The sequence below is a fragment of the Phodopus roborovskii genome, unplaced genomic scaffold (assembly GCF_943737965.1).
Source record: "Phodopus roborovskii unplaced genomic scaffold, PHOROB, whole genome shotgun sequence".
NCBI lineage: Eukaryota > Metazoa > Chordata > Mammalia > Rodentia > Cricetidae > Phodopus > Phodopus roborovskii.
Window position 1 is genome coordinate 5,414,668 of NW_026126546.1, and position 23,674 is coordinate 5,438,341.

The following is a 23,674-nucleotide window of genomic DNA, read 5'->3' on the forward strand; positions in this document are numbered from 1 at the left end:
TTTCTTTTTTCCAATGTGTATTTCCATATTTCTGGATTCTTTATCAAAAAACAGGTATCCCATTTATGTAGATTTATTCCTGAGTCTCCTATTGGATCTTCTTGACCAATGTGTCTGTTTTTATGCCAATACTGTGCAGTTTTGTTACTGTAACTCGGTAGTATAGCTTGAAATCAGGGATGGTAATACCTCTGGAAGTTTTTGTTTTAATTATTCAGGAGTGTTTTAGTCATCCTGGGTTTTTGTTTTTCCATATGAAATTGAGTAGTGTCCTTTCATGATTTGTAAAAAATTGTGTTGGGATTTTGATGGGGATTGTGTTGAATCTGTAGATTGCTTTTGGTATGATGAACATATTTTCTATGCTAACTCTACTGATCCATAAGCATGAGAGATCTTTCCATCTTCTGGTACCTTCTTTAATTTATCAATGACTTGAATTTTTTGTCATACAAATCTTTCACTTGCTTGATTAGAGTTACCCCAAGATTTTTTATATTGCTTGTGGCTACTGTGAAGGATGTTGTTTCCCTGATTTCATACACACTCTGTTTGTCATTTGTATATAGGAGGGCTACTGATTTTTTTTTTAGCTTATTATGTATCCAGCCACTTTGCTTAAGGTGTTTATTGTCTGTAGGAGTTCCCTGATAGAATTTTTAGGGTTGCTTATGTATACTACCATTTCATCTGCATATACCTACACTTAGACTTCTTTCCTTCCAATTTGTATCCCCTTGATCTCCTTTAGCTGTCTTACTGCTGTAGCTAAAACTTCAAGTACCATACTAATTATATATGGAGAGAGCCTCATCTGATTTTAGTGGAACTGCTTTGAGCTTCTCTGCATTTATTTTGATATTGGCTATAGGCTTGCCATAAATTTTTTTCGGCTACATTTAGATATGTCATTTGCATCCCTGATCTCTGCAAGTCTTTTATCATGAAGGGGTGTTGGATTTTGTCAAAGGCTTCTTAGGCATTTAGTGAGATAATCATGGGTTTTTTCTTTCAATTTGTTTATGTGGTGGATTACTTTGACTGATTTTCATATTTTGGACCATCCCTGTATCTCTGGATTGAAGCCTGCTTGATCATGCTAGGTGATCTTATTAATATGTCCTTAGATTTACTTGTGGTTATTTTATTGAGTATTTTTATATCAGTGTCCATAAGGAAATTGGTCTATACTTTTCTTTTTTGTAAAATTTTAATTTGGTTTGGGTATCAGGGTGACTGTGGCCTCATAAAATGAATTTGGCAATGTTCCTCCTGTTTTTGTTTTGTGTAATAATTTGAGGGTTACTAAAAGTCTGGTAGGATTCAAGGTGTTATTACAATTTTCTTGTATCTGATGAGACTTGCTTTGTGACCACATATGTGGTCAGTTTTGGAGAAAGTTCCTTGAGGTGCTGAGAAGGTATATTCTTTTGTGTTTGTTTGGGTGACATGTTCTGCGGTTGTCTGTTAGGTCCATTTGGCTTATAATATCTGTTAGCTGTTATATTTTTCTGTTTAGTTTTTGTCTGGATGATCTGTTCATTGGTGAGAGTGGACTATTGAAGTCTCCCACTACCATGTGTGAGGGTTGATGGGTGATTTAAGCTTTCATAATATTTCTTTTACAAACATGGTTGATCTAGTTTGGGAGGGGTATAAATGTTAAGTACTGAAATATCATTTGGTGGATTTTTCCTTTAATGAGTATAAAGTGTCTTTTGCTATCTCTTTAATTAGTTTTGATTTAAATTTAACTTTGTTAGTTATTAGAATAGCTACACCAAGTTGTTTCCTGGTCCATTTCCTTGGAAAAAATTTTTACTCTAAGGTAATGTCAAGCTGTGATGTTGAGATGTGTTTCTTATATGCAGCAGAAAGTTGGGTCCTGTTTTTGCATCCTTTTCTGTTAGTCTGTGTCCTTTTATTGGTGTTGAGAGATGTCAATGACCAATGATTGTTAATTCCTGTTATTTTGTTGGTAGAGGTGCTGTTGCTGTTGTCGTTGTTGTTGTGGTGGTGTTGGTGGGGTGTGTGTGTGTGTGTGTGTGTGTGTGTATGTGTGTGTGTTTTCTTCCCTTCTTTTGGTTTTGCTGGTATAAATATTACTTATTTTCTGTTTTTATGAGTATAGTTAACCTAGTACCTTTTATAGGGCTATACTTATGGATAGATGTTGTTTAAATATGATTTTATTATGGAATATCTTGTTTCCTCCATTCATGGTGATTAAAAGTTTTGCTGGGTATGGTGGTCTGGGCTGGCATCTGTGGTCTCTGAGAGTCTGAAGGGACACCTGTTCAGGCCCTTCTGGCTTTTAAAGCCTCCATTGAGAACTTGGTTGTAATTCTAATAGGTCTGCCTCTATGTGTTAATTGTCCTTTTCCCTTGCAGCTTTTAGTTGTTTTCCTTTGTTCTGTATGTTTGGACTTTTGATTGTTATGTGACAAGTTATGTGACTGGTCCAATCTAGTTGATATTCTGTAAGTTTCTTGTGTCATTATAAACATGCCCTTCTTTAGGTTAGGAAATTTTTCTTCTATGATTTTGTTGAAAACATTTTCTGGGCCTTTGATCTGGAATTCTTCTCCTTCTTCTATTCTTGTTCTTAGGTTTGATCTTTTCATAGTGTCCTAGATTTCTTGGATGTTTTGTGTCAGGGATTTTTTTAGATTTAACATTTTCTTTGACCAATGTAACTATTTCTTCTATTGTATCTTCAACACCTTAGATTCCTGTTCACTTACTTACATTCTTCGTTTACAGAGTCCCCTCAGTTTGTGCTTTCTTTATTGTTTCTATTTCCATTTTCAGGTCTTGAACTGTTTTATTAATTTCCTTAAACTGTTTTTTTTTTTTCTTGGCTTTCTTTTTCCTCTATCATCTTCACAAAGTTGGTTTTAAGGTCTTTTTCTTGTGCTTCAGCTGTGTTAGAATATTTAGGACTCACTGTAGTAGGATAGCTGGGCCCTGGTAGTGACATATTGCCTTGATTATGTTTTTATGCTGGCAACTAAGCATCTGGGTTTGAGGTGATTAGAGATATAGGTACCACTTTCTGAGTTTTCCTTTGTTGGTAGGTGTTTTGTTCCTTGGTTTCTGTTTGCTCTCTGGCCTTCTGGCCAGAGTGACCTGTGGTTGAGCAGAGATACACCACCCACCCATGTTGGGGGTTGGATTTCTGATGGCTGGGGTGGTCTCTGGTTGAGCAGGAATTTGGGACACAGCAATGGGGACGGGTGGGAAGATTGGGGATAGGTGTGGGGGAACCAAGGGAGTGAGGGGGTACCCAGGCATGCAGCTTACTTGGAGTTCTGGCAGATGGCAAGGCTTGTGGCCAAGCTTCCACCTAAGTGGGGGGCTGCGACAAGGTGGGGAGGAGGAGACAGGAAATTGGTGGGAGGTTGGACAGTCACCGAGAGAAGGGAGAAAGTCTGTGGATGGGCTACCTGCCAAGAGCCCTGGTGGCTAATGTTGCCTCTAGTTGAAAAGGGGCCTCCACCATGGCAAGGAGGGGAGGGTCAACTGGGGTAGAATGTGTGAGTATCTGGAGCTCTGGCAGCCAGTATGGCCTTACATTGAGCAGAATGCTTCTACTGGAGCTGTGAGCTGGGATCTGGTGACCAGGAGGGAAGATGAGGTCAGAGGTAGGCTGGGTGGGCACTGAGCGAGTCAAGGAGGCCCACCGGCAGATTGCCTACCTGCAGTTCAGGTAGACAGCATGGCCTCTGGTGGAGTAGGGAGCTTCAGCCAGTTACGGGCCAAGATCCTCTTCTTATTTTTTATACTGCATGGAACCCAATTAGTGTTGCCCATACCATACGAGCATGAATGTGAGGCCATCTACTAGGGCATGGGCAACATACCAGTGGCCACTTCCCACAAAGAAAAGTGACTCTTCTCTCCTCCGCAGCCACCAACTTCCAATCGATCCTCAGCCTGGGGCATGGTATTGGGAGCCCCTTCCCTTCCATGCTCAATTTGTAAATGGCTTGATAATGTACAGGTAGTCTGATTGCAGTATTTGTGAATACACATTGAAGAAAGGGGTGGGTTTCATTGTGACACTCTCACAGATGGCTGTACCACACTCCTGACACATTTATGTCCCCCTTGAGAGATCTTGAGCCACTCCGGTAGGGAGCTAGCATTTGCTGACCTAGTTTTCACACATTGACACTGGAACCCCTGTCTATTGTTTTAATTTTCTTTGTTTTCAAGTTCATCCTTCCCTGGGGGCTCCCTTATCTCTTTGGTCACATGGGTGTCCTGTGAGCCTGGTGGCAGGGCCTGTGTACCTAATGCGCATCAAAATTCATGGGCTTGAAAAGTCATAATGAGAATCAGAAATGAAATATAAATGCCGTGCATTTCTCTCCTCCCCTGGAAGAAATTGCCTAGCATCAGCAATAACCCTGCACATCTCTTCAGGTAGAGTTAATATTTGATCAACTCGGGGGCAGTTACTCTTTATCTCTGAGAAAGCTGTCATTAGTTACCACACCACCGCTGTGACGTTAACTCTAAATGTGTGGGGTATGTCTCTGAAATCTATAGTTTTACTGCTGCAGCAAGTTGGGGGACTGAAGCTTGCTGTCACATGCTTACCCTTCCTTCCTATGCCCCTCAAGTTCCATGTATGCACAAGATTGACTGGTACCATGCTGGATTCCCAGATGCGTGGATCAAAGAGCAGAGCCCTCACTTTACAATGTGCTCCTTGGTTAGTAGAGGCTCTTTGCTAGCATGGCAATACCGAATATCAAATAGAACTTTCTTTTTCTTTTCTTTTTTTAAATGAAAACAAACATTTATAGATAATATTTGGGAATTTGGGCGTCGTTCTTTCCAAACTACTTCCTGCTGGTAAGGGGTTCTGTCATGGGGAATTCTAAGAAGATGCAGAAATCCTGGCTGTAGTCTGCATGGCTGCTTTGTCCAGCTGTTTTGAATGTAGGATCACCTGGTACTCTATTTCAGGTGCTCTGGCTTGAGGGAACTGGGATCGACATGTAAAATAATAAATTAAATTAAAAAAAATGCTTTGACTCCAAAATTTAAGTTCAAGGACAAGTTACTGGGGAAAAGGATTTCTATTTTTGTTTCCACAGAAAATGAAAAGCTGTGGATTCCTTCCAGACTAATGTGTTTTGATCAAGCCAGACCGCCTCAAATAGAACTTTCTAGAAACCTACTCCTATCCAAATTGTGTCTGCGTGGTTCAGTTCCTGAGAGTTCAACAGACCCACTCCATAAGGGCCAGATGGTGAATTGTGTGTGTGTGTGTGTGTGTGTGTGTGTGTGTGTGTGTGTGTATGACAGAGAGAGAGAGAGAGAGAGAGAGAGAGAGAGAGAGGTTGGTGTCAAGTGTCTCCCCTGAACACTACATTTTTCTGCACGGTCTCTCCCAGAACCTGGAGTTCATAGATTCAAACTGACCAGTGAGCTCCAGGACCTGCCTGTGTCCACCACAGTGCAGTGCCCCTGACTTTTACATGGGTGCTGAGGGTGCTACCTCAGCTCTTCATGCTTGTACATCAGACACCTCACTGACTGAGCCATGTCCCCTTTGGGTTGTTTTTACAGTGTTTTATCCAGAGTCTCTTCTTGTACCCACAAAGTGACACAGCGGGGTCCCCAGACATGAAGGTTGAAGAGTAGCAGAGTGGAGAAGTTCCTCTGCCTACTGACACATGGCTCACTCAACCTACCATCTCTATTATGACAAAAAACAACAAGGATTTCAACATACAGAGTGACAGTTGCTTCTGAACATTTCAGCCAGCATTGAAAGGCCCAACATTAAGAATGTCTCAGAACAAAATAGTCAAACAATAGGCTCAGGGTCCAGAAAGAAGTTCTGACCCCTGGGGATCCTGTTGTCACACTTGCTTCAGCCCTCTGAGAGGAGGTAACAGAAGAGACAACATCCTAGAGTACCCTCTGTCCTGTAGCCTGAGCCTGTGGTGGCCCCCATGCTGGCTTAGGACTCACACCTCTGCCTGTGTTCTCTTGCAGAGACATCAAGCCAGACAACATCCTGCTGGACGAGCATGGTGAGTCAAGGTCTCCTCCTGCCTTTTCTAGGGGCCCCATTTAGCCTGGGGCATGGGAGTTGAATGTGGTTGGAGGAGTGGATCTTAGGTGCTGGAGAAAACCCTTATTCTGTTCCAGTCCCGACTGTGACATGTGTCAGTTTCTGGGCAATGTCCTGTCATGGTAAGTTGAGTTGAACTATTTGCAGTTAGCATCTCTGAAGTCACTGCCGTTTGTATCCCAGTTTGTGGATGACAGGGCACAGTGAGGACCAGGGAGTGTGAGATTATAGTGAAGGAATGTCCTAGTCCTGTGCAGGGGTGCTGAAAATGTGAGGTCCCCTTTCTCTGTTCAGACACACCCAAGGTCAGGTCATAGAAGCAGATGAAATGATGCTGCAAAGAGGTACAAGTTCTTCTGCAGGGCTCCCAGGGAAGCAGACCCTTCAGGAAAGAGCGGTCCTGAGCAGCAACCACTGATAGCTGACCCAGAGCATCTCTGTGTTCAAACTGTGAGGCAGGATCCAGGCTGGACCATCAAGCAACTCCTTGGAGCTCTTAGCCCTTTCACGCATGAGAACTGCTTTAGAAAGCCAATAGGGAAGATCAGGATCATTGATTGTTCCATGGCTCTGGTGTGATCCCTACAGCCATGTGCAGTTCTCCCAAAGCTACTGTACCAAAGGACCCAGGTGGGCAGGCTGTGGTTCCAGCCTTGTGGGCCTCACAGTGTTGTGTGGATTGGATAAGCTACTGAGAGCCAGGAGGCATGAGTAGGAGGGCCAAAGGGAGTCACTACAGTCAAGGCAGTAGATGAGGGCGCAATAGGAAGCACCCTGGGAAATAGCTGGGGAAACTTCCTGGATGGGGTTGGGTCCCTCTGGGCCTCATTCCCCCATTTAGTGGTTTGGGGCTCATCCTGAAGAGCCTGAGAGCCACTGAAGAATAAATGCCAAGTGGGGTTTGAGAGACACCAGAGCTACTGCATGGGAAATGGAGCAGTGGGAGCAGATTAGCCCCATGGGACCCCAACACGAGCAGCAAGGGAACCTGTCCGTCACAGTCTGGCATGCTGACTTGATGCAGCTGATGTAACTCTGCACAGGGACCTGGGAGCTTCAACCAAAGACTTCTGAAATGGTCAGCAGATAGACACCACGTCCTCCTACTGTCCTCACTCAGCACTGTGCATGCCCGTATCCTATCCTCATGATGACACCAGGCAGCCTTAATTAGAACCCACCCCTCTGGCCTTGATTTTAGTTCTTTAAACATCGGATCTCCAAATCCACATTGTCTTCAACTACAGGGGCTTGAGATTCAGCCTATGAACTTTTGGAACACCATTCAACTCCTCACACCACAATGCAATGTGGATGGGAACATTGTCTACCAGCAGGTCTGCCTTGAGTTACTGCCTCCTTCATTCTTAGAGGCTGCAGGTGCTTGGGCTGAAGGCTCTATTTAGCTCCCAGGATTCAGAGGAAATATCCTAGGGACTCTTGATTCCCACAACTACCTCAGGCCGGTGACAAGCCGAGATCTTTCCAGCCAAAGGAGGGGTATGATGTCCAAAGTTCCCAGGATACTGTGTGGATCTAAAAAGAAGCCAAGAGGGAATTTGGAGGCAGCTTTGATTGACAATTTTACACTTCTACCCAGAACTCTGGATTTAGTTTGCAAGCCTGCATCTGCATATAAAAACCACACAAGGGACCTGGGAGATGGCTCAGGAGATAAAGCTCTTACCAGGAGAAAATGAGAATTCCATCCCCAGTACCCACAGAAAAATGCTAGGAGAGGTGATACACACTTGCAATCCTGGCACTGTGAGCTTGAGACAGGTGGCCCCCTGGGGCTTGCTGGCCAGCCAGCCTAGGCTAATAGGAAACTAAGTGTCAGTGTCTGTGAAACAAAAATACAAGGTGGATGATGTCTGAACAGCAAGCCCTGAGGTTTGCTTCTGGCCTCTACACTCATACAGATACATATGAATGCACACCTGTATGTATATGTTCACCTGTACATGCATGAATACACACACACACACACACACACACACACACACACACACACACACACGCTCATATCTCCACAGTTGACTAGGGTTTTTCAGTGACCTTATGGTAAATGGAAGTATCTGGGTCATGAAGCCTTGGAAACCCACAATGATGCTCTTCTCCCCCACCCTTATTTAAATTTGAATCAAGCTTGTTTTACCCAGTTTTCTCTCCCCCCACTTCTCCCATAACCCCTCAAACCCATATCCCATCTCCTTTCTGCACCTCAGGGGAGGGTGAGGCCTTCAGTGGGGGGGTCTTCAAAGTCTGCCATATCACTTGGAGCAGGGTTTAGGCCCTCCCCATGTGTCTTGGCTAAGAGAGTATCCCTCTATGTGGGATGGGCTCCCAAAGTCCATTCATATACTAGGGATAAATACTGATCTACTACAAGACACCTCATAGATTTCCCAGACTTCCTAACTGAGACCCACATTCAGGGGGTCTGGGTCGGTCCTATGCTGGTTTCCCAGCTATCAGTCTGGGGTCCATGAACTCCCACTTGTTCAGGTCAGCTGTTTCTGTGGGTTTCTCCAGCCTGGTCTTGACCCCTTTGCTCATCATTCCTCCCTCTCTGCAACTGGATTCCAGGAGTTCTGCTCCGTGTTTAGCTGTTGTTGTCTGCTTCTGCTTCCATCAGTTACTAGATGAGGGCTCTAGGATGGCATATAAGGTAATCATCAATCTCACTATCAGGGGAGGGTATTTAAGGTAGCTTCTCCAATATTGCTTAGATTGCTGGTTGGGGTCATCCTTGTAGATCTCGGGACATTTCCCTAGCTAGTGTCAGATTTATCTTTAAACTTGTAATGGTTCCCTCTATTGTGGTATCTTTTTCTTGTTCTTCTCTATTCTTCCCCTGACTCAATCTTCCTGCTCCCTCGTGTCCTCTCCCCTCCCCTCCTCTGATGGGAGATGTCATTCTGTAAATATGTTTCTCTTATTGGTTAATGAATAAAGCCTTGTTGGACAATAGGAAAGCAAGATAGGTGGGACTAGGAGACAAGGAGGATTCTGGGAGATGTAGGAGAAAAGTCAAGATGTAGGGACTTGAGGAGAAGGTCCGGACCCTCTCTCCGGTAAGATAAGACCACGTGGAAATACTTAGATTGATAGAAATTGGTTAATATTTAAAACAGAGCTAGTCAATAAGAAACGCTACTAACAGGCCAATAGTTTTATATCTAATCTCTGTGTTGTTGTTTGGGGTTGACGCAGCTGTGGGACCAGGCTGGTGGGAAAACTGCTCATAACATTCCTCTTTCTTCTAACTCCCTCTCCCCTCCCTGATGCTCCCAATTTGCTCAGGAGATCTTGTCCCTTTCTCCAGGGGACCATGTATATCTCTCTTAGGGTCCTCCTTGCTTCCTAACTTCTCAGGTGGTGAGGATTGTAGACTGGTAATTCTTTGCTCTATGTCTAAAATCCATATATGAATGACTACATACCATGTTTTGTGACTGGGTTACCTCACTCAGGATGGTTCCTTCCAGTTCCATCCATTTGCCTGTAAATTTCCAGATTCCATTGTTTTGTTTTGTTTTTGTTTGTTTGTTTTTCCCAATGAGTAGTATTCCATTGTGTAGATGTATCACATTTTCTCCATCAGTTCTTCAGTTCAGGGGAATCTAGGTTGCTTATCTTTTCTTGATTTAAATTTGGTTAGTGATATCTATCCAAAAAAAAAAAAATTGTTCATTTCCGTTAAATTTTCAAATTTTGTGGAGTACAGGTTTTCAAAGTATGACCTGAAGATTCTCTGGATTTCCTCAGTGTCTGTTGTTATGCCCCCCTTTTTCATTTCTGATTTTATTAATTTGCATGTTCTCTCTCTACCTTTTGATTAGTTTGGGCAAAGGTTTGTCTATCTTGTTGATATTCTCAAAGAACCAACTCTTTGTTACATTGATTCTTCGTATTGTTTTCCTAGTTCCTACTTTATTGATTTCAGCCCTCAATTTGATTATTTCCTGGTTTCTATTACTCCAGAGAGAGTTTGCTTGTTTTTGTTCTAGAGCTTTTATTTGTTATGTTAATTCTCTAATGTGACTATTCTCTAGTTTCTTCATGTGGGCACTTAGTACTATGAACTTTCCTTTTAGTACTGCTTTCAAAGTGTCCCATAAACTTGGGTATGTTGTGTCTTCATTCTCACTGAATTCTAGGAAATCTTTAATTTCTTTCTTTATTTATTCCTTGACCCAGGAATGGTGCAATTGTGCATTGTTCAATTTCCACGAGTTTGTAGGTTTTCTGCAAGTTGTGTTGTTGAATTCTAACTTTAAAGCATGGTGGTCTGATAAGATACAGGGGGTTATTCTAATTTTTTGTACCTATTGAGGTTTGTTATATTGCTGAGTATGTGGTCAATTTTAGAGAAGGTTCCATGTGGCACTGAGAAGAAGTTATATTCTTTTGTGTTTGGATGGAATGTTCTATAGATGTTTGTTAAACCCAATTGGCTCATAACTTCTGTTAATTCCTTTGTTTCTTTGTTAAGTTTCTGTCTGGTGGTCCTGTTCAGTGTTGAGAGTGGGGTATTGAAGTCTCCCACTATAAGTGTGTGAGGTTAAGGTGTGATTTGAGCTATAGTAATGTTTCTTTTATGAATGTGGGTGCCTTTGTATTTGGGACATAAATGTTCATAATTGAGACTTCATCTTGATAGATTAAGTCAACACAGTATGTTGAACAAGAAATGACCTTCTTCATCTCTTTTGATTTTAGTTTCAAATCTAATTTGTTAGATATTAGGATTGCTACACCTGCTTGTTTCTTGTGTCCGTTTGATTGGAAAGTCTTTTCCCAACCCTTAACTCTGAGGTAGTGTCTGTCTAGGAAGTTGTGGTATGTTTCTTGTATGAAGCAGAAGGATGGTTTCTGTCTTTATATCCATTCTGTTAGTCTGTATATTTTTATAGGTGAGTTAATACTATTAATATTGAGGGATATTAATGACCATTGATTGTTAATTCTTGTTTGTTTTGGATTTGGTGGTGGTAGTGGTATTGTGTGTGGATTCCACCCCCCCCCCCATTTTTTTCTTTTAGCTGTTGGTAAAGTGGGATGGGTGTAGTTAACTTCCTTGGGTTAGAATTTTCCTTCCAGAACTTTCTGTGGGGCTGGATAGTGGATATGTATTGTTTAAATCTGGTTTTGTCATGGATTGTCTTGGTTTCTCCATCTATAGTGCTTGAAAGCTTTGCTGGGTATTGTAGACTGGGCTGACATCCTTGGTCTCTTAGTGTTGGTAGAATATCTATCTATCCACGACCTTTTGGCATTCAGAGTTCCATGGAGAAGTCAGGAGTAATTCTGATACATTTGCCTTTATATTTACTTAGTCTTTTTCCTTTGCTGCTCATAATATTCTTTCTTTATTCTGTATGTTTTGTGTTTAGATTATTATGTGGTGAGGGGACTTCTTTTGTGGTCCACTATATTTGGTGTTCTGTAAGCTTCTTGTACTTTCATTGACATGTCTTTTTTTAGGTTGGGAAAGTTTTCTTCTATGATTTTGTTGAGTATATTTTCTGCACCTTTGATTTGGGTTTCTTCACCTTCCTCTATACCTATTATTCTTATGTTTGGCCTTACACAGTGTCCCATATTTCCTGGATATTTTGTGTTAGGGATTTGTTGGACTTAAGATTTTATTTGGTCAATGAATCTATTTCTCCTCGTGTATCTTCAATGCCTGAGATTTTCTCTTCCATCTCTTGTATTCTGTTGGTTATGCTTGCATCTGTAGTTCCTGATCATTTACCAAGCGTTTCTATTCCTAGCATTCTCTCAAACTGTGTTTTTGTTGTTGTTTTGTTTTTTGTTTTTAATTATCTCTATTTCAGGTCTCAAACCTTGCACTGTTTGAATAGTTTCTTACAATTTTGGGTTTGTCTTTTACTTCATTTCTTTAAAGGGTCTTCACATTTTCTCTTTAAGGGTCTCTATCGTCTTCATGAAGTTGTTTTAAAAGTTGTTCTCTTCTGCTTCATTTGTTTTGGGATGTTCAGGTCTTGCTGGTGTAGAGTTCTTAGACTCTGGTGGCATCATATTGTTTTTTCTGTTGTTGAATGTGCTATTATATTGTCATAGTCCCATCCCTTCTTCCAGTGGGTGAAGGTGTGTCTCTTCTTCTCCTGGAGGGTATGGATCCAAGGTTCTCTTCTGCTCAGTGCAAGCAGACCAATACTTTGATGGGCCTCACCATGGTTTGCAGGCAGGTCTGAGAGACTCCCTCTCCAGGTGGGTTGAGTTGACACTAGTTCTGCGATGTCAGCAGACTCTGCATGACTTGATCTACCAGAATGGGTTCCCCGCTGCACAGTCCCCAGTCCTCAGGAGGCTCCAAGTAGGGCACCAGAAGGCAGCCTGAAACAGGCCCACACTTGCTTCCTCCTGTGGGTGGAGGCGGGACTAGGGCTCTGCAGACTCTGGATGGGAACCTTCCGGGTCAAGTTCCCCCATGTGCAGTCCCAAGGCCTCAGGAGGCTCTGAGCAGGGCATCAGAAGACAAGCCAGAAACCTAATGATGTTGTTCTTGACTCCATAAGGCATGTCACACCTTTGATAGAGATTGGGGCAGGAATTAATTTTGTGTATCTTTGATCAGTTATCTCATGAATAAGTTGTTTTTTTTTTGTTTTTTTTTGTTTTTTGTTTTTTTTTTTTTTTTGAGCAGGTGCTATTCAGTATGAACATAACCAAGAGCAGAACCCTGCATATTCCTAAGTGGGTCATTACATAGTACATTGGGGCAGCACCCACCCACCCACCCCTCTTGAAAACCACATTAGGAAGTGTCTTGTGGAACAGGGAACCTATGTTGCTATTTGTTTCATTGGGTGCCACCTTGGAGACAAGAGGGCTGCATTTCAATGTGATTTTTAAAATTCGGTAGACACACACGTGAATATTTTATCGACGATGCTCAAATATGCTCATTCTATGAAAGTCAAAGCTCCCAGGCAAGCTTCCCCGCTCCCTCCTCTTCTCATAGGGAAGGCTTCAAGTCTTAAGATAGAGCTGGGATTTGAAGTCTGAACCAGTAGCCAAGTAGAACAACCATGAGAGTTGGGGAACAGAGCTGAAGGAAGATAGGCACCTGGTAAGCAAAGGCGATAGTGACCTTGCTTAGGGACTAAGAGCTCCTGGGGACTTGGAAGATGTGGAGCAAAGAGGAAGGGGTGTGTCCATCTTCCATTGCACAATCAAGTTGGGTATCACTCTACCACATCACTTTAAAAGCATTACCAAGGAGCAGTCAGCTGGCTCCCACGTCTTGGGAGTGGAAGTGCTGCAGGCTAGGCAGCGCTAACCTTGCTATAAACACTAAGTCCCGCAGGGGTGGAGGCCACTCTAATAAAAATGACTGGTTGCTTCGAGGACTAAGGCTCTCTGACTGTCGGCTGGCCCACAGTGGCCTGGGTGACTCAGCCCTGCTTCTCTGGCTCAAATTCTGGAGGACTCATTACCTATGGCCTTCTCATGGCTATTTCAGAAGTGAGGACAAGGAGAGCTGAGCCCAGGCAGCCTGGGTCACACTGACACTGTCTCAGTGGACATCATTTTTTTTTAACTAGCTTGGGTTTCACACATGCCCCATACACAGAGGCTCCTGCAGCAGATGAGTTCTCTTAAAAGCCCTGCATTACTTCTTCACAACTGTGGGATGGGAAGAAGCTAAATCTCACAGAATAGCAGGCAAAGGCATGCTTTGAGACCAATCTTCTTTCGCCAGGAGTGAAGGAAGCTTTGATAAGCTTGCGCATGGATTTTCATTGGCTTTCTTTCTTTCCTGTGGTAAATCTTTGTGATCTCCATACAGATAAGTGGCCAGAAAACATGAGCTGTGTGCAGTGCCCAAGATAGCAGATCTGTGTGGAAGATCAACAGCACCCTCCCCCTCCATGGCCCATGCAGAGAGCCCAAAAGCACAGCTATTTTTAGCAGCAAGCATGGGGAAGCAGAGGCAGCCAGAGAGAGCCACAGGCAAGGCTGCTGCCTCTGGTTCTTATCTCCCCAGGCTTCCAGTTGTTTTATCTAAACAGCACCACTGAGTCCTGTCTTGGTCATGGGGTGGATCCCTAGAGCCAGCTAGGGTGAGCAAGATACTCAGAAATGGTTTGCCTCAAATTGCAATCGGATGACTGTGGAAGGAGGTGGCCGTGGGCGCTGTCCCTTCCATTCTAACACCTGGCTTGTTCCTCCACTCTCTGTCTCTGCAACTCTTCCAGGGGTTCCCTAGAGACTCAGCACTCGCCAATGTGGGTTGCAGAAGCAGGCCTAGAAGGGTCCCTGTTACGAACCCATGGACGAGAACAATGCCAACCTCTGCTGTCTCTGCTAGCCCAACAAAGACAGGCAGGCAACAGAGTGCACTTGCTGGGCCGGGCACTACATTACTCAGTAACCTCTCAGCACATCCTTTTCCAGGCCAGGCAGTATTTCCGGACTCAGAGAGAGAACAAGGTGACGTGCAGGAAGCTGGGATAGCAATGGAGAGGAGAACAGGTATCCACGAGAGTCCTAGTCCAGGATGTAGTGGAGTGAAGAGTGTCCCACCCTCGGTTCATGTGATCGGGGTCTGGTTGTAGTATTTAAGGTAAGGACTTTCCAAGGTGATTGGGTTTGGATGACATCACGGAGGTAACATCTGTGGTGGTTTAAATGAAAATGGCCCCACATAGGCTCATATATCTGAATGCTTAGTCATCAAGGAGTGGCACTAATTGAGAAAGATTAGGAGGCGTGGGCTTGTTGGAGGAGGAGGAGGTGTGTCACTGGAGGCAAGCTTTGAGGTTTAAAAAGCCCATGCCAGGCCTGGCTCATGTCTCTCTGCATCTGGAACAGAATGTAGCTCCTAACTACGTCTCCAAGACCATGCCTACCTTCCTGCCACCATGCTCCTGGCCATGAGGATAATGGACTGACTGAGTCTCTGAAACTGTAAGCAAGTCCTCAGTGAAATGCTTTCTCTTAGGAGAGGTTTCATGATCATGGTGTGTCTTCTCAGCAAAAGACAACACCCTGCAAAGGGAATGAAGGGTGTAGAGGTCTCCCTGTGTCTACCTAAAGCAAGCAAGGAGCTATTTTTAAAATCAAGAAAGGGACTATGTTTAGCCTGCTCCTATACTGTAACAATCCCTTAGACTGAGTAGCTTACAAATAATAGAACTTCCAAATCCAAAGGCTGGAAGCTCAAGATTGAAGACCATCAGGGGCAGCGTCTAGTGAAGGCTGCTCCCAAGAAGGAGCCTTGTTGCTGCATCCTCCAATAGCAGAAGGAGGAAGGGGAAAGGAGGTGACTAGTGTAATGACCCTTTTATAACGGCACTCAGCCTACTCATGTGTCCTTTGAGGTCTGCTCAGCAGTTATGTAGCCCTGTGCAGCTTACACTGGAAAGGGTTTGCATTTTTTAAACTGTTTCCCACTTTCCTTGCTTTTGTTCTTGTCTGCATAATCTACTCATGGCAGGGACCCAAGGTGACATTCATAACAAGTCAGGTTAGGTCCCAACCTTCTCAGAAAGAGTAAAAGCCAATGTCCCTACAGTTCTGAAGGTCCAACACAGCCTACCTCTGCCCTGACTTTTTCCAAGGCTGTTCTCCTCTCCTTGCTGGTCCCTCGTGGTTCCTTCTGTTAACAGAAATCTTACTTCAGGGGCTAACAGCATCCCACGCCCTACCCAGCTTTTCCTTCAGACTATGCCACATCCTCAGTTTAATTTTTTTAACTATCCATATTACTTGCTCTTCTTGTTTCTGTCACAAAATACCCAGCAAGAGCAACCTAAGAAAAGATGGATTCACTTTTGGCTCACAGTTTGAGGTTCACAGTCCATCATGGCAGGGAGGTCAAGGTGGCTGGAGTGTGGGGCAGTTGATCACATGGCACCCACAGTCAAGAAACAGAGAGAGACGAATGTCGCTGGCCCCCTCATGGTGTCTCTCCTTTTCTTCCAGGACCACAGTCCCTAGGATGGTGTTGCCCACATTTAGGGTGGGTCCTTCCACCTCAGCTACCTAATCTAGGTAACCCCTCACAGGTGTGCCCAGGAGTTTGTCTCCTGGATGATTCTAGATCCTGTCAGGTTGGCAATCAGGTTAGCCATCACACTGTATTTGAAGGAGAAATGTCCCCATAAATTCATAGACCTGCACACTTGGCCCTCATTGGTGGTGCTATCTTGGGAGGTTAGGAATGCTTTAGAAAACATGGACTTGTTGGAAGAAGTAAGACCATTGTGGGTGGACTTTGAGGGTTTATAGTCCTCCTTCCTGCCCTTTTTCTCTCTCTGCTTCCTGTGTACAGTGGGGATGTGATCATCCAGCCTCCTTCTCCTGCAGCCAAGCTGTAGACTCTAGCTTTCTGGAACTGTAAACCACTGTTCCTTAAGTTGATTGGTCATGGTACTTTATCATAGGAGAAGAGAAACAACGAACACATCACCCCAACCAAAGCTTAATGGTGTCTCAGCCCCACAGATAAGAAACATAAACCTGTGGAAAGCAAATGACCTGTCCAAGCCAGAGTCGTCGGTGACAGCATCAACTGGGACAACAGCCCTCACCCGTGACCCAGAGCCTGACTCGAACAATTCTAGAACACTGAAAGGTGGTGTGGCTTGGTTTGGTTTGGGATTGTCTTGTACAGCACTCATGGCTGAAGTGCAGTGGTGTGAAGGAGTTGGATCCGGCTTTGGACTCATTTGTCTCCCTTTCCCGTGTTCATCTTTGTCATCCTACTGACCCTGAATAACTGGCTTCCCATGTGACATGGGAAGAAGGCAGAGAATGTCATCATTGCTTCCTCCTGAAAAGGAAGTACTTCGTTCTCAAAAACAAACAAACAAACAAACAGACTGCTTTTCTGAAGTTCTGTTAATCCCAAATGGATTATAGGCTGCATTTCCAGATAAGATTGGGGAGTGTTGAATGATTGGCTTCTGTCACAGCCACTTGCCTTACTCCTAGAGGACAAGAGAAGATTCTACCCAGACTTGAGTTTTCAGCCTCCAAAGATATGTGCTTATTAAGTCACCCAGCCTCAGCTATGTGGTTACAGCAACAATGGACAATCTAACACACAGGATATTGGGATTGTAGGCATCCTAAGTAAACCTGTGTGTTCTAACTTGGAAAAATGCTTGTTAAACATGAATAAGTCTCATCATTTTCAGGATGAGTTGGTGGGAGTTGCCATTCTGTATATGTTTCTCTTATTGGTTGATGAATAAAACACTGTTGGGCCAAAGGCCAATGAGGCAGGACTAAGGAGGGACTAGGAGAGGAGGAGAAGTCTGGGAAAAGTAGGCAAGAGTGCCCACCAGAACAGTTGTGATGTAGCAGGCAAAGGAGTCACAGATCCCGGTATCGGGTTAAAGCCTTGTAAGTGCTTGTAAGAGACATTCTTCAGTAAGATAAGACCACCTGAAAATACATAGATTAATAGAAATGGGCTAATAATTATGACAGAGCTAGCCAAATAATAAGCCCTAGTGATTGGCCAACAGATTTATAACCAGTATCTGTGTCTGAGTGTTCATTTGGGGCGAATGTAGCAGCGGGACCAGGCCTTTGGGTAAGAGTGCTTGTAACGATGAGCCATGACAATAGCTTCATTGTTATAAGAACACATTAAAGTCCCAGGTTATGTGAATATGTGTTTACATAAACAAAGGGATAACTAGCGGAGAAGCTAGCCAATGACATTTGGATCATGGAGAAACGGGGCAGCTTGTAAAGGGAAAGCAAGGGGTAAAGTGAATTTGGATCCCTAGAACTTTATGAAACATTGGTTGCCCAGGGTACACCTGTCATCCCAGTTCTGGGGAGGCAGAGATGGGAGTGGTGGGGGGGGCGGGGAGCTTGCTGGCAAACCAGTCTAGCCAGGGTCAAAAGACTGTGTCTATGGATACAGCGAGAGAAATAGAGGAAGTAGCCAGGGTCAAAAGACTGTGTCTATGGATACAGCGAGAGAAATAGAGGAAGTAGCCAGGGTCAAAAGACTGTGTCTATGGATACAGCGAGAGAAATAGAGGAAGTAGCCAGGGTCAAAAGACTGTGTCTATGGATACAGCGAGAGAAATAGAGGAAGACCCCCCCATGTTGAACTCTGGATTCTAGATACATATGCATTTGTGTGTATGTGCAACCCCACCCAAAGATGTGCACAAACACATGCACACACAGGTTACTCACAAACATCCTACATTCTTTGACTTCTTATTCTAATGAGCTGGCATTACTTTCCCAATATAAACACTGGAGCTTTTAAAGAGCAGGACAAATGGAAGAAAGCTGAATAAAAGCTACATCCAAGGCTCAGGAACCCGATCTGTGGTTGCAGGTATGTCAGGCATGGAGCTGCTCATGTGTGGAGCACAGCAAAGGCTGATGCCTCCCTCACACAGATGCCCCATGGAGCACTCAGCGAGGTGAACTTGCCTGCCCATTGGTCACTGTTGCCTGGTCTTAGCTGGGGGACATGATGGCAGTGAAGCACAAACACAGGTCATCCCAGCTGGGACCGACCTGGATCCTGGAGAAGCCAATAAGTAGTTTCTCATGGGAGGCTGGGGAGCTTGTGATGCAATCCGCAGTTCTGGGGCCAGCCCCTGTGTGGTATGAGTACCGTGTCAGTGTCTGAGGCTACCGTTGCTTTTTTGGTCCACCGTGGCTGACCACATTGGGCATGCCTTTCACACACACTGTCTTCTGGGCCTCCTTGCACCTGCTCCAGCAGCTGACCTTCAAGTGCCTACCATGCCAGCTCTGCTTGTGCCCTTATCTGTGTGCAAGTGCCTCATTCTAAACGGCAAAATGCTGTTTCGCACAGTACGATGACTGGGAGAAAAAATTATGCTCAGATTTTCCATCTGTCCCTCTGGGCTAGTTTGTTCACATGCCAAATGCCCCAGAGAGCAAGTGTAGACCCAACAGGATTCTCTGCCTTTCCCCTTCCTTCCCCGTTCCTTTCACCTGCATCCCTCATCCCTGTTTCCTCCCCCTTTCTCTTTATCTCTTTCCTCTCTCACTTCTTAGGCATCTATATCATAGGGTCTTTTCAAATCCCATCAGTTGCCATAGCATTAGGTAGGACAAAGGCTGTCCCCTTCCACCTCTGGTCCATCACGGTCAATGCTAAAAGTCCAGAGAACACAGTAAACCACAGCCCTCCCCACCACAGTCCCTCCAAGATGTCTCAAGTGACACCCAGACTGATCATCCATCTCCAGATCAGTGTATCTTAACTTTATATCCATCAACCCATGTGTCATCCAGCCCCTCAACACAAGCATAATCACACAAATAATATGCACACAGTGATGAACCCTCACTCTAAAATCTGAATGCAGAATAAACGCTATGAAAGGCAGACATCAATTGGGGATGGACACAAGTTGTGTTGTCTGTATCCCCGCACCTACCATGTAGACCACAGACTAAAGCCTCTGGTCACACAGTGGGAGAGCGCAGACATCCACGGAGCTGGCTAACTTTGTTTTCTCTCTGTAGGGCATGTGCACATCACGGACTTCAACATCGCTACCGTCGTAAAAGGAGCAGAGAAGGCTTCCTCCATGGCCGGCACCAAACCCTACATGGGTGAGCATTCCACACTTGCACATGCCTCGTCAGAGGCCACCCATTCACCTCCTGCATCCTACGCAGGGCTCCACTTGTCCCGGGAGGATTCCTGCCCTCTGCAGCAAGGGGGGCATTTCCATATGCCTCCCCTGCTCAGCAACACCCCTTTCCTTGATTTTCTATAAAACAAAAATATCTTCTGCACCAGATAGGAGCAAAGCTTTGCCATCCTTTCTCACAGGATCCAATGGGGCTGACAGAATGTCGTTTAGCCTTGGTGTTGGTCATTCTGGATCTGTATTCCTAGTCACATGTTTGTCTGTCTTTGTATGATTTCCAGCCATTTTTTTTCTTACAGCTTCTTGCAGAAGTGACACCTGTTGGGTCTCCTCTGCCGTCTTCAGTATTTGTCACTTTCTTTGCTGTGCCTCTTCATGCCATTCTTTTGGAAAAAATACATTTTCAGTGTGTGTATGCAGGCATGCACATCCATGCATGCTCATGCATGATTGCCGTCGTAGCCTGTGTGTGGACATTAGAGCACAACTTTCCAGTCAGCTCGTTCCTTCCACCCTGCAAGTTCTACAGATTAAACTTCAGTCATCAGGTTTGGTACCAAAGGTCTTTACCCGCTGAGCTGTCTCTCTGCAGTCCTGACTTTCTATAAGATTGCTGCTGGTTCTACCTGCTTTAAGGCCCTGCCTGAAGCTTGTCTTGTGTGCCTTCTGGTGCACTTTATCCCTGAAATGCTTCTCTTTTCATTTCTCCTTTCTCCTGGCTTCTTTGCCTGGTTTCTGGGGTATTTTCTATTGTCATTTGTGTTATTCTTTTGTGACCTGTTTAGACTTCTTAATGACATCGGCCGTTACTAATTCTGAATGCTGGTATTATCCCTCAGCCACTGCAATATGAACCATGTGAGAACTTAACCCCTTACAACAGTAGCTGTGCACGGCTCCCAGAAGCTCTGTTGGTAGCCTGTGCCAATCTGGGCTTCCCATACTCACTCAGGACATTCATCAGAGGAGGAGTCACCAGGATAAAGATGATGGCCCTCCCTCCATGTATGGCCTCCACACATAAGGTATCCAAGGCTTGGAGAGCTTCTCCATCTGATTGAAGTATTTAAGATGGCATAGAATGGTACCACTGGCTTGCATCTCATTTCCCAATCTTCCACTGGGCAAAGCAAGTCACATGATCAACCCTATGAAAGTGGTGGCCTGGGATGGGGACTCAGAGGCCTGATTTACTGTGGAATATTAATGAGATGGTTCTGTCTGCTTCAGAGTCTCTCCCCTGCTCTAGGACAGTCGGGTTTCCCTTGATAGGTTTTTCTGTGCGCCTTTATGATAAGGGCCTCAGTCTGCTCATACCACTTTTATTTGTAATATTTTTTTAAAAGAATGACCTTATACTCTTCTGCTGCTCCCTTTTAGTGAAACATGTTCTCTTGAACTACGAGAGGAAGGCGTGACTCAGAAGAGCGTCTCTCCCTTCCCAGACTCACCTGTGCAGGAGCTGGAGCACTCAGTGGCACTCAGAACTCTTGCTTTGCATGCTTGAGGTTCTGGGTTCGAGCCCCAGAACAAAGAGAAGGAAAATGAGAGAAAAGGAGGGGAGGGAGGGAAGGAGGGAGACGGTCAGGCAGAGCTAAGACATGATGCTTGCTGTGAGTGCATGGTGCTGACCTCCACGCCTTCTCTACCTGGACCTTGTCCTCGCTCTGCCCACAGCTCTCTGTCACACCCCATTGCATCTCTCCCTTTAACTCTTACGGGGTGAGTGTAAACTGCCCCCTCCTGTGCTCAGACACTTGGTCCCCAGTGGGTAGCCATGTTTCAGAAGGCTTTGGAACTCTGGAAAGTTGGGGTACTAGCTGGAGGAGTGGGTCACCTCAGGGGCAGACACTGGCAGTCACAGCCCAGCTGGCTTCTGACTTCTGATCCACAGAGATGCCAGCAAGCGGCCCCTCCCTCCTTCTGCCAGAGATGCATGGGCTTTTGCCTCCAGGATACAGCCATGCCTTCCTCAAGATGACTGAGCTAATCCAACCCCTGCCTCTCTAGGTAGCCTCTGTCAGGTATCTTGTCACAGGGAGAAAAGTCATTAATAGTTTTCCTTCGGGCATTTTCCTAGAAGGGAGTTCCCCCGCTTTATCTCTGCCATACTGAGGCAAGCTGCAGCCACCTCATCGGCTGCTCTCAGCCAGGCATTGGGCATCTGGACATACATACAGTCTGTCTGGGTCCCTCACTCCATGCTTTGGGGTTTCTGTCTGATTCTTTCTCTATAGAAATCACCACATGGTGTTTTTATCGTGACTGGTGTGTTGTCTACACACACACACACACACACACACACACACACACACACACACACACGTACTTAGACAGGGAGCTGGAATTTGAAGTCTTTTGGGTCTGAAGCCCATGCTCCCATCTCTCTACCAAGCTGCTTTTGATCACTGGGTCCTACAAAAAAGCTGTTCTCTCTCGGACAGGAGTCAGTTTATTGTCACTGCTGTATGTACGATTCAGGGCTTCTGGTGTCCTGATTAGAGAAGCTTTGGGCCTGTATTAATGAGCAATTGCACTGAAGAGAAGCTCATGGTCTTTGGAAGGTGATCTCTAAATGGCCATGTTTTCAGGGACTGTGGGGTCCACAGCAGCAGCCACATATTTCGGGGTTGTGGGGAAGGTGCTTATTAAAGCCCCCCCAAAGGTCCCAAAGTTCTGAACTTCCAAAGCCAGGGGGTGGTGTGTTGTTTTTACTCATTGGAGCTGTTTGCTTCCAAGGCCTGATAACAAGTTCCCAGAATGCTCCACGCATGGCTTCCAGAGCAGGCTGATGAGTAAGGTCCTGGAAGGCTATACACTAAGACTTTTCTAGAAGAGATACATGCCCAGAACTGAACGTTCATTCATTGAAAGGGAAGATGGGGTTCTCCATTGGTTGGAAGAAGCCTCTAAGATGTATCAGAATAGCAGTCAGAAGTGCCCCAGCTGAGGTAGAATGGAAAGGGGACACTCCCTGGGCAAGGTTTCAGTTAGCAGGAAGGGAGTGTGAGACTCGGAGGGGAGCATAAGGTGGACAGATGAAGCACTGGTCCTGAGGCTCAGGCCTGGGGGGGGGCAGAGACATGTGTCAGAGCACAGGGAGAAACAGCAGCTTGAGGTGGGGAGCAGGCTGCAGGGGAGAACGGCCTCTTCACGGGTAGTTTCGGATGGGTTCCTGCAGAAGGCGATACAGAGGGTGTTTTCTATTGGATAAAGACCAGGAAAGGAACTGAGGCCGAGGGACCAGCCTATATCGAGGCCCAGAGGAGCAAAACAGCGTTGCAAGCTGAGAGAGCCCATTATGTTATAGAACAGGAACAGGTCAGAGAGGAGGGTCAAAGCCTGGGGACCAGGCACAAGTGGCCTGGAAGGAGCATCAGCGGCCAGGTGTGATGGAGATAGGTTCCCTGAAAGTCTGGCTTCCCCCACGGGTACAGTGAGTAAGGGGTGACTCCCAATATCCAACACAATGCTCACCAAGCGTCCCTCGTGATGAAATCAGGGAATGCTAACTGGCCAGCTGGCAGCCAGTCTTAGCTTCCTGCTCTGGGAAATGGAGTGGTGGACAGTACTGCAGTGTGCTTCAACGAGTGTCTTCGTTGTGTGTCTATTGCTGTGACAAAGCATCATAACCAAAGCGACTTATAAAACCCAAGACTAGAACCCATGACCACCATGGCAGGGAGGCAGGATCACATGGCAGCAGCCAGGCAGGATCACATCTTGATCCACAAGCACAAGCCAAAGAGAGAACTAATTGCAAATAGAGCTCCTCTAAGTCCACACAGTAACACGCCTCGCTCCAACAAGGCCTCCTAACCCTTCCCAAACAGTTCTACCAATTGGGGACCAAGCATTCAAATGTATGAGCCTACGGGGTGGGGGGATTCTTATTCAAACCACCATAGTGGGTTTGGCGGGGATAACATGC

At 45.2% G+C, this 23,674-nt stretch overlaps 1 protein-coding gene across 1 annotated transcript in view; it reads left to right on the forward strand.

The window, feature by feature from the left end:
• The window catches only part of Stk32b (serine/threonine kinase 32B), a 225,708-nt gene that overhangs the window by 171,114 nt on the left and 30,920 nt on the right, over positions 1–23,674 (forward strand). The window contains exons 5-6 of the mRNA XM_051200286.1: positions 6,016–6,053; positions 19,613–19,702. Of these exons, the coding sequence (XP_051056243.1) occupies positions 6,016–6,053; positions 19,613–19,702 (128 nt within the window). The remainder of the gene's footprint in view (positions 1–6,015; positions 6,054–19,612; positions 19,703–23,674) is intronic.